Source organism: Pieris napi, chromosome 21 (assembly GCF_905475465.1).
Source record: "Pieris napi chromosome 21, ilPieNapi1.2, whole genome shotgun sequence".
Classification (NCBI taxonomy): Eukaryota; Metazoa; Arthropoda; class Insecta; order Lepidoptera; family Pieridae; genus Pieris; species Pieris napi.
The window spans coordinates 11,170,840-11,182,670 of NC_062254.1; the positions used below are offsets into that span (position 1 = coordinate 11,170,840).

Sequence of the window (11,831 nt, forward strand, 5' to 3'; positions counted from 1 at the left end):
TTTCTTCTATTTATCCAAAGTTGTATATAATGAATGCTTTATTATAATTTGACTTATGTAGAACGCATAGATATTTATTTAAATTATTCTAGACGCAACTAAGATGTAAATACGCTTTCAAATGTAAGTTATCTATTTATTTCTAAAATAAAGACAAAATATCCTTTAAAATGTTTAATTTCTCAACCGCTAGTCATAATAAATTGACAAATTATATTCATTCATTTATTCCATTCAGTTAGATGAATATTGACCACCATTTCTTGTTGGGGATCTATAAATTTAATTGAGAGTAATTATTATATTACAAGGAAAAGTATAATTTCGTGTCAACTAAATGAAAAATACGTACTTTGATCCCCGGCGCCAATGTCAAGCGGCGGGACCTCGGTTTTCTCTTCCGCTATCTGGTTGCACTCCACACACGGCTGCAGTTCTTCCTCCATCATATAAAGCTATCCATAAAAACAAAAGATAAAATAAGCAAGCATGTAATCTTTTGAAAATGGTTTAAGGAATCTGTTAATGAAAACATAATTACCAAAGACTCGTTCAAAGGGGTTATTATTTACAGACTTATTCAGTAGTATCTTTTATCTAAATTATATTATGTAAATCAATGACATAAGACATTCTAATAAAGTATATTTATTTTAAAAATAACGATGTTTTAAAACAACTAGATAATTATTTGAAACACTAGTTTTGCTATTTGTTTAGTTATTTTTTGTTTTTTTTTTTATCTAGTTTCTTAAATCTACTAACTATTTTACAAAATCTTACATCTAAAATGTGTGACAATTAATGTAAACATAAGTTTCACAAAAAAAAATAGAATAGAAATTAAAAATTAAAAAATACAATTAAAACCTATACGATAATACAAGCACACAATAAAATAAAATAAAATTATAGAAATTTGTTGGCACTTAGAGCAGAAAAAAAAGAAAAATCATCAGCAAAACAGCGAAATTAGGTTCGAGAAAGGCACCCCACAATGCTTTCTCTAAAACCACTACCGAATATATCCAGCAATGGGAGTTATGGGATACACCCACTTCTGGTTTAGATTAACAATTTCGACAACCAAGATTTAAGCAGCAGTTGGACGAGACAATTACACATAGTCTAATAAAATGACTGACCCGTCCATCAGCTCCGAAGCCAGTGTATCGTTTAGTAGGCGCGCCCTCTGTCACCACGGCAGTAGCCTGTTCGCGCCGCGTACTCTCCGTCACCATAGTGTGGGATCCACCACACCATCGCCGGCAAACATGCCTATAATAATCATAATAATAATTTTCTTTGGATGGTTTTATTTTAGTAACTGTAGTCGTGATTAAATTGTTTCTTACATCATTTTAACAATTATAATAACGGCGTGTTAATTGCCTTCATGAGTCTGCATAACAAAGGCGCTCACCTATCATCGGGCAGGTCGGGGGGCATCCAGTCCTTTAAGCAAGGCTCCTTAGAGGGCGCGTCAGCAGGCGGCGGGCGTAGAGCGGGCAAGCGGGGCGGAGCACCACGGGTGGCATCTCGAGGAGACATGAGCGCCGCGGTCCCACACGCCGCGCAGGCAGCCCCCGCTGCCAACTGACGCTTCACTGCTGCCGCCTGGAATCAGACTCTAAACATCAATTCCAAATGCAACCTTAAGTTACACCTGGACGATACATTATCGTCCTTAACTAACCGGAAGAAAAAGATTATCAGTTAAAATCGATAAAACGCCTTTCAATAGAAAGATACAGATGACATAGGGTCACATCAGTAGTACAAATACCTTTGGTTCTCCAAGTACAGCGGCCAAAACCTGCAGACGATCATGCAGCAGCTGCAATTGCTTTTGTACTTCATCACGACACGACAGTAGGTCGAGAATCTCCGATTTGCCATCTAAGATCTTATTTAAGTCCTTCACTGCTGTCTGAAATAATACGATTATGAGTTATTGTTAGAAGAACTTAACCAGACAGACATATCATTTATTACTAACAAAAACACACGCACATAAACACAAAAATTAACAATAATCAAAGAAAAAAAATTAAATAAAAAATATATTTTTCGCTTCATTTCGGTGTCCCATTCGGTTCGTTTCAATTATGTAATGCGTGTGTGCTGTGGCTGTAATTGGCCGTGGCTCAGCATTATGCTGAGGAGCAGAGTGTTCCACAGCGCTGGTCATTCTGCCAGAGACCACAGTAGCTAGTTTGCGCCTCAGTCGCAAAAAAATAAAGAAAAGGAATATAATAAATACTTAGTAGAAAAAAATAATAGTAATATTAGAAAAAGTTAGCAGTGTAAGTAATGAAGTCTTGTGTTATGTAGTGTGAAGTAAATAAAATAAAATTAAAAGTTAAGAATAAGAATAATTCTTAAGAATTTGATAAATATTTTATTTTTAACCATTTACATTGTATCGATAGAACTTTATAATAGTCTATCTACATTAGACTTTTACAATAGGACAACTTTCTCGTTTAAATAGTCCTTTAATGTTAATATAAATAACGTACCATCCAGACATTATCCTGCCTCTGGAACTTGTCATGGCATACGGCCAGCCTTCGTTCTAAGTCGGCGCGAGCCAAAGCGAACTCAGTCTCGGTAAGAAGACCGGCGAGTCGAGATGTGTCAGCCTAAAAAAGAAAACTTTGCGTTCCTACTTTGATGTGAATAACATTCATAAAATAATCTAAATAGACCCACTTTATCTCTTAGCCCATCGGCAACTTCATCTTTGTCGGCTTTCTGATCACGCAGTAACTCTACACACTCGACTAGGCTCTGCAATGAAGGAATATCAGATTGAAACGAAAAAAACTATTCCACAAATTCCGTCGCCATAAATTTTTTATACTTAGTTTGAAACTAAGATAGTGATTTAGTCATGAATAAATGGCGAAGTAGTAGAGGGCCTTTAATTATTTAATTATATTATTATATCGATACTGCAAAACAACAAAATTTTTGTACTGTTTTGGTTTTAGTAAAACTTCAGAATTTTATGAGCCTGAACAAGATATTCTTGATAACAAAACAGAATGTAAAAATGTAACATAACTGGTAACGTCAACACGCTTGATCCAAGTTGTATCTATCAAATCTCAACGAAATTACTTCTTTACTTAGGTAAGTTACAGACCCTGAGTTCATCAGCCAGCTGCGTCTGCAACTTGGTGAGTGCCCGATGAGAGTGTAATGTTGACTCCAGCTCGGTCACCAGCTCTTGATACCGGCTCGTAAGCTCCACAACCGCTTTAAATAACAAACAAATTAGGAACGATCCCAAACCCCAGGATTTACCTTGCTATCTAGTAAAGCGTTGTCCACTCTCAGCATATGTAAATGTGAAGTACCTATACTTTTCCTTCACATGACAATTCGATCACTTAAACAACATAAAAAAATATTCCGTAATTTTTTTTTTATTGAAAATGGGACAAACTGGTCGAAAGCTCACCTGGTGTTAGGTGATACCGACGCCCATGGACATTGTCAAAGCCAGAGGGCTCGAAGGTGCGTTGCCGGCCTTTTAAGAATTAGTACGCTCTTTTCTTTAAGGACCCTAATTCGAATTGGTTCGGAAATACTTCAGCGGGTAGCTGATTCCACATAGTGGTGGTGCGTGGCAAAAACTGCCTTGAAAAACGCTAGGTTGTGGAACGGCGGACGTCGACATGATACGGTACTTGTTTATAATAAAATATTTTAGTTTTACGTGTTGCCATCACGGCGCTGTAATATATACGTTATTAAAGAGTGAGTGTCTAGATAACATAATATATACTAGATCTAATATGCTAGGCAATCCGCAATCATAGGCAAACATTACATAGACATAAACACATATAAAAGAATAAACAAGAACATTATAAATAAAAACAGACATTTTCCAATGTGAAAGGAGCTACGGTAGACGCCCGGACGCGTAATGTTCTCTTTGTTTTTTCGACACACCATCAAATAAACTGAATATGTAAATTAACCTGCAGTTTCTGCATTATTATTGACCGTCTCCAACAGTGTCAGACCTCCTTGCAAGTCACCTCGCATCTGAACCATTTGCTCACGGAAACTTTGCATCTAAAACAACTCCAACTTTTATTTCTAAGTAGCAGCCGAAACCACGGATACAAAACCAACATAACTTATAATTTATATACAATTTTGTACAAGGTATATATACATATAAAGCAATTATTTGCGCCTAATCAAACGTTTAAAGCAAATTATCGAGGAGCACTAACGTTTCACTGCAAGTATCATTATAATAGGCGTCAAATCGAATAGGATTATAACTTCTAATATTTGTATGTAACACATTAAGGGTCTGTTTCACAATGTACGGATAGGTTCCAAATTAGCTATTTATTACTTATTGGTAGGATAAACACTATTGTTGCATTTAACGACTGTCAGATAGCGCTATTGGTCACATAAAGTCCATCATAAGCTATGAGTCCGATGAAGTGTCAAATAGCACAATTTATCTTACAAATAATTAATGTGTTGCATAGCTATTTGGTACTTTATCCATACATTGTGAAACAGACCCTAAATAAAACACCTCACAAAAATAGAATTGGTATCGTGTACATTGCAAATGTATACAATATAAGTGGACATGGTTCTTGATAATCACAATTTGCTGCAATACTAAGTTTGAGTACTCATTAACCTGAGTGGAGAGGCCTGCGTCGAAGCCATTGAGCTGGTCTGCGTAGTCGACGGCCAGCGAGTGCAAAGTTGAGATACGGGCGTCCAGAGTCGTCGCCACGTCCACCTTATCGGCTGTAAAACGTTTAGTCTAGTTTATTTACGTAATAATAGACCAAAATAATATTAACTACCTACTAATACTTATGGTAAATATACTTTTTAGTCAATTAGGTTAGTTTTAAATTACTTGTTTGTATAAACTAAAGACAATTTATATCTAATATATAAAATTCTCGAGTCCCAATGTTCGTTCCCATACTCCTCCGAAACGGCTCGACCAGTTCTTATGAATTTTTTATGCATATTATAAAGTCTGAGAGTCAGCTACTATCTATCTCTCAAACCCCTAAATTTTTATTTTTTAGATATTTTTTTGTTTTTATTTTTTTATGGTCGCATATACAAAAATACATACATCCCTTAATTTTCACCCCCTTTTTCTTATTTGTTAATTGAAATCTGTGGTTTATATAGAGAAAAAATAACAGAAAAATAAAAAGTTTTCATTCCAGAAAACCGAACAGTCTCTGGGGTAGCATAGCAAAATATTCCATGTTGGTATGTACTAAAACGGTAGGCTAAGTAAAATTACATTAAGGAGAAACGAAGTTCGCGGAAGCAGTTCTTTAAGTGTTGGAGGCCTGGTAAATTACAGGTTGTATTAAAGAGTTGTATATATTGGCGTACCAGCGGATTTAGCCGTGTGTAAAGCGTTGTCAGCAGTTGCACCAGCGCGGGATGTCATCAAGTTCATTGCTTTTATGAGGTCTTCGCGCAAACGATTCACAGCATCACTGAAAATTATTTACGTTACATTACAAAGCTATTTTAGCAAGCTGAATTCTATAAATACTATTTTTGTAATAGTCACTAAACTGCGCCACAAAGAATAATAATATTAAACCGTTTATTTGCAAAGAAAGTGGTACATTCAGGTTGATTCATTTTAAAACCGCAAAAACAGCCATATAAAAATAGGCATGCAAATTTCATTTCACATTATCATAATGTCATAATAACGAAGTTATTAATCTCTGTTGTCAAAACTTATGGCCTCGATCGTGGTCATCTATTGTATCTAACCTTTGAGAAGTCGATTACAAACAGTGATTTTCTCGAAACCTGGGAAACATTATTAATATGACAATTATGAACTCACTCCATTTCATCCCGACTTACTCCTTGGTCTATAGTGGTAGTGGATATTCTTGATGAGGGCTGCTTCATGATGGAAACGGAAGGACGTGGCGCTGGCGCAGTACTAGGGCGGGGGAGCATGGCACCCCGCGTGCTGCCCTCTGATACCTTCGCCGAGGGAGCTATTATGACCGACTTACGGGCCAGTGATGGACGTGCTTTCAGATCCTGAAAGAAGTATATAAAGTTTATAATAATACACGGGAAAAATATCATTAAACAATCTTTACATATTGTACCTAACCTTTAGAACCTTACATCAGTTAGGTTACAAACATACATATCTATATTAGTTAATAATTAGCCAATAAATGAGTAGTATTCAAGGTATATAATAAAGCTTATCAATTGTGGTAATTCACTATATATGTATATTGTTTCGTGATACCTCAGCCCGCATATCGGCAGCTGCTCGCTCCATCTGTATCTCCTCCATTTGCTGCCCCAGGTCTTCGGGCAGTTCTCCAGCAGCAGCCAATTGTGTAAGCAGACCGGTCATACGAGCAATAGCACCCTCCGCTGCCTTGACACGGGCATCGATCTAAAAACTTAATCTCATTTACCACACCTTTATAAACCGACTTTAAGAAAATTATGTATATCCTGTATGTGATGTTGTCACAATCGAATTATATTTAAGTATGATAATCCATTCATAATAAATTCCATTAGTGCTAATATGTTATGTTTGTTTGTCCACAAACTTGGAAACTAAATGTCATTTCAAAATGTTCCTTTTATTTTTGCGTTGTTTAAGAAAATACTTGTTTACGTCAATAAGACCAACCTGCATCGCCTGCATAGTATCAGGTAAAGTTGCCTGTCCCTTCGCCAGAGCACTTCTGAGCTTCTCATTGTCCGGCATGGCCAATGGCTGGGGTGCCGCCATGTCTCTCAAATCTCTCACTGCCGCCTCCAGTAGGGCAAATTGTGACTGAGTCACCACTTCAATACTGCCACGACCCTGAGCATCTATATACATAAAAGTAATATAGAAATTGTTACATACCTACCACGATTGGCCTTTTTTACCAGAATGTTTCACCACCATCTCAGTATAACGGCCAGGAGGTTCACCTGATGTTACGTGATACCGCGCCCCTGGACACTCACAAAAAATCAGGAGGCTCGCAAGTGCGGTGCCGGCCTTTTAGGAATTTATACGATCTTATCTTGGAGGACTCAAAGTCGAATTGGTTCAGAAACAATCGACGGGGGGCCGTCTTGCAAGAGTATTTAAAACAGAGATATATTTATTCTACCTGCATAAATATTGTTAAAGCAAATTTCTTTGTTCTTAATATTAAGCTAAACTAAAAATATATTTAAAAAGTAACGAAACTCACCAGACCAAGTCGTAGGGCCTTTTTCAACTGTAATTAAATGTAATTGTTACATTAAAAATCCTCAAGTTAAAAATAATATTATAGATTTAATCTTACCGACTAGAACACTGTCCTTTCCGCGTTTGACTTCTAAAACACATGAATATAAGAGTAATAATAAACACAAGAGTATTTTTTATACGATACATTTTAAAACAAATGAATCATTAAAAACTACCTTTAATAGAGATGCCAGAATCGGATGACTTTCTACCCTGTGAATTGAATTAGTTAGTTTCACAAAAATATAAGGTAAACAAACTGAAAATTTGTAGCGAAGATACCTTTTTGGCAGACTTATTTTCTTCGTTATCCATTCTTTTTTTTTCTTTTTGTGCTGCTCTTTCAGCCTTTTCCTGTTCCTTTCGTGATAACTTTTCTGCTTTTTTTTGTTCCCTTTCTGCTTTATCTTGCTCTTTATCAGCTTTTTCTTTTTCCTTTAAAGCAAGTTTTTCTTCCTTCTCTCTTTCTTTAGAAGCAGCTCTTTCTGCCTTAGATTGCTCTTTAATTGCCTTTTCTCTCTCTTTGGAGGCGGTTCTTTCTTCCTTTTCTCTCTCCTTCGAAGCTGCTCTTTCTTCTTTTTCTCTTTCTTTAGAAGCGGCTCGCTCTGCTTTTGATTGTTCTTTTTCCGCTTTTTCTCTTTCTTTAGACGCGGTTCTTTCTTCTTTTTCTCGTTCTTTAGAGGCAGCTCTTTCTGCTTTTGACTGTGCCTTTTCTGCCCTTTCTCTTTCCTTTGAAGCAGTTCTTTCTTCCTTTTCTCGTTCTTTAGCGGCAGCTCTTTCTGCTTTTGATTGTTCTTTTTCCGCTTTTTCTCTTTCTTTAGACGCGGTTCTTTCTTCTTTTTCTCGTTCTTTAGAGGCAGCTCTTTCTGCTTTTGACTGTGCCTTTTCTGCTCTTTCCCTTTCCTTTGAAGCAGTTCTTACTTCTTTTTCTCGTTCTTTAGAGGCAGCTCTTTCTGCTTTTAACTGTGCCTTTTCTGCCCTTTCCCTTTCCTTTGAAGCAGTTCTTACTTCTTTTTCTCGTTCTTTAGAGGCAGCTCTTTCTGCCTTTGACATGGCCTTTTCTGCCTTTTCTCGCTCTTTTGAAGCGGCTCGTTCTTCCTTGTCTTTTTCTTTGGAGGCCGCCCTTTCTGCCTTTAACTGGGCTTTTGCTGCCCTTTCTCTTTCTTTCGATGAAGCCTTTTCTTCCCTTTCTCTTTCTTTCAAAGCGGCTTTTTCTGCCTTCTCTCTTTCTTTCGAAGTGGCTCTTTGAGCCTTATCCTTTTCCCTAGATGCAGCTCTTTCTTCCTTTTCTCGCGCTCTTTGGGCCAACTTTTCCGCCCTTTCCATTTCTCTTTGACCACGTTCTCGCTTTCGAGGCTCACGTTCTTCCTTAAAACCACTACGTTTTGGACTTGGGGATGATGAACTTTCAGAAGAATCCTCAATAACTTCACTATGTTTCTTTAGCTTGTGTCTTGGTGGAGATACTTCAGCTATTTTGATCTCTACTCTTTGCTCTAATAAACGTTGTTGGCGGGCCAAAATGTGTAATACGGCTTGCATGACTTTAAAATTTATCATATTCACCTAAAACGTTGATATTCAAAATTTATTAAATAAAATAAATTAATACCTACAAAGAAGGAGAATTAAGAAGCTATCGCTCACACTGGGTGGTCCCATAGCCTGATTTATGAGATCTTCAACCGTCACCAGCAACCCGGTGTCGCTCATATTAGGCTCGTCTAAACCTCGTCTTTTCGACATTTTTTATTTTAGTCAGAACAATATATTACACTTCTGTCTCTTGTAAAAAAACTAAAAATATTATAGTCAAATTCTGTCAGCTTTTCAAATGTCATTCGATTAAAAATAGTTTTAGCGTTTCAGTATGAAGGTTTAACAACAGCTATGGTTAAGTGGTTAGAGTGGTTCGTCTGCAAGTCTCGGATATCTCACGTGCGGATGTGACCCGACCAGCCCGAACAACTCCTAATCATATTTTGTAGGTTAATAAAACAATACAAATAAGGTCGTTCATCCAAACACTAGATATAAAATCAAAAAACGCATAAAATGTATGCTAGCCGAATTGTATTCGACTCTACGGATTACTAGATATTTTGGCATGACTGAGGTTCCAAAAACTAAACTTCGATTTACATCAGACGGGCGAATAGTGATATTTTCCACGTCCTAAAGTAGGGTTGCGCTTCTTAATATTGTTACAGGTTCAGAAAAGTCGTAAGTAACTAAGTATCTAACTAGTAGACCCGATAATAATTTTTGAAACCAAAATATTAATTGTAGGATGAAAACCATTGAAAAAGGGGAGAATATTATAAAAATGAAAGGAAAAATAATTTACGGACGATCTGAGGTCGGGAAGGGGGCGAGTCTTAAAGGGTAAAAACGGTTTATCTCGAATTCCGGCAAAACTAAAAGTCCTATGGAAAAAATCAAATGGCAAAGTTGTAGATAATAAAAAGATCTAAAACTTTTACATTCACTTTTTTTTCACATAACAGCAAAATTGACGTGAAAAATTAAAAATAATAACTATCGGGTGGCGCAATAGAACGTGCATTTATTAAGTATAGGTTAAAAATAAATACAAAAGGTATAGTTGAAATAAAATGTAGGATGATTAGGTAATTAAATGTAGTTTTTTTTTTTTAAATAACATCATCTAAATGACGGCCCTCTCGAAGACGGCACTCCTCTAAACGCGAACGCAGATTTGTGAAAACTCTTAGTCAATAAATCTGGGGTGATAGCTACCATTTCTCCACGGATATTGTCCTTTAGCTGGCTGATGGCCCTCGGATTGTTCATCGTCGTCAAGTTGTATTTTCAATAGATTTAAATCTGATCAATAGATTTGAATGTTTGTATTTTCAATAGATTTAAATCTGATCACACTGGTCAATGGTTTGAATTCCAATTAAGGAAACAAAAAACATGTAAAAAGAAGAAAATTGTGATAACTCCTATTACAAATGACCGTTTGGACAGATTTAGAGAAGCATTGGTCTATAGAATGCCATTTCTGTGTGGCAACTCATCCCCTAATAATTTATACAATACTTTTTTTGGATCATTTATTGATGAATTCAAGAAAGTATTTACTCAAAAGACTTTATTGGTCTCTGAGAAAACAAGTTTCTGTGACTGGGCAAATGAGGAGTTACACAGGAAAAGGTTAAAATTATATGAAATCTATGACGAAATGCAATATAACACTAGTGTGGAATTTAGGGAATATGTTAGGTTGTATTCAAATAATTTCAAAAAAGATTGCAAAACTGCAAAGTCTCAATATTTAAGTTCAAAAATAAAAAATAGCATGGATAAAGTAAAAGCTACCTGGAAAATAATAAATGAAGAATCAGGTAAAACGTCTGACAAACGAACTGATTATATGTTAAAAGTTAAAGGGAAGTTAATAAAATCTGACCCAGAGGTAGCTTCTTCTTTTGAAGAGTTCTTTACAAATGTACCACTAAATACGACCAAGTCCCTAGATTCTTCACCTGCTGCTGCGATCTCATTGCTAGAAAAATGTGTACCTGAATGTAATATTAAATTTCAGTTTAAACATATAACTTGCAATGATATCGTTAAAACTTTTAAGCTTATTAATTTAAAAAAAAGTAAAGATATATGGGGTATGTCAACAGTCATTTTAAATTCCGTTATTAATGTAATAAGCTCTGAATTGTCTATAATTTTTAACAGCTGTATCGATTGTGGAGTCTTTCCGGACGAAATGAAATTAAGTAAGATTACACCGTTGTTCAAGGCAGGTAGTGAGTCTGATCCGTCAAACTTCAGACCTGTTTCCGTGCTCCCTGCGTTGAGCAAAGTTTTTGAAAAGATAATGCTAGACCAGCTTTCTTTACATTTTAATAAAAATAAACTCTTACATAATAAACAGTATGGTTTCACTAAGGGTCGCTCCACAATCGATGCCGGTTTGAAGTTGATTTCGGACATATTTAACGCCTGGGAAGAATCATATGATGGAGTCGGCGTCTTTTGTGACCTGTCAAAGGCATTTGACTGTGTTCATCCTGATATACTCGTTGGAAAGCTTCAACACTATGGCGTTGATGGCAAAGCTTCCAGCCTGATGAATTCATATTTAAAGGGAAGGATCCAAAGAGTTCATGTCAATGGAGTCACCTCTCCGGGTTCGCAGGTATCAATGGGCGTCCCCCAAGGATCGATTCTCGGGCCTTTCTTATTTCTGATTTACATAAATGACCTCCCATTCTTTGTCAACGAAGTTCATGAGATGGTATTGTTTGCTGATGACACTTCACTTCTATTTAAAGTGAATAGGAATAACGTATTATTGGACGATGTAAACAATTCTATCTCTCGTATAGTTAACTGGTTTAATGTAAATAACTTATTGCTTAATGAGAATAAAACAAAATGTATTAGATTTACAACTACTAGCGTAAAGCGAGATATTGGTAACCTGAAAATTAAGGACAGTGAACTAAACTTTGTTGACAAAACTGTTTTTCTAGGC

At 36.2% G+C, this 11,831-nt stretch overlaps 1 protein-coding gene across 1 annotated transcript; it reads right to left on the reverse strand.

Moving 5' to 3' along the window:
• Positions 1 to 161: 161 nt before the first annotated feature.
• On the reverse strand, positions 162 to 9,127 carry LOC125060355 (zinc finger CCCH domain-containing protein 13-like). Its single transcript, XM_047665229.1, has 19 exons — positions 8,960 to 9,127; positions 7,595 to 8,878; positions 7,489 to 7,525; positions 7,368 to 7,400; positions 7,272 to 7,298; positions 6,713 to 6,897; positions 6,314 to 6,466; positions 5,888 to 6,093; positions 5,416 to 5,522; positions 4,688 to 4,800; positions 3,996 to 4,092; positions 3,152 to 3,264; positions 2,716 to 2,793; positions 2,523 to 2,645; positions 1,787 to 1,930; positions 1,424 to 1,617; positions 1,146 to 1,278; positions 353 to 455; positions 162 to 274 (listed from the first exon to the last, which is right to left on the reverse strand). Exons 1-19 carry the CDS (start codon positions 9,056 to 9,058, stop codon positions 222 to 224), a joined length of 3,282 nt encoding a protein of 1,093 aa, XP_047521185.1. The 5' UTR covers positions 9,059 to 9,127; the 3' UTR covers positions 162 to 221.
• Positions 9,128 to 11,831: the final 2,704 nt, after the last annotated feature.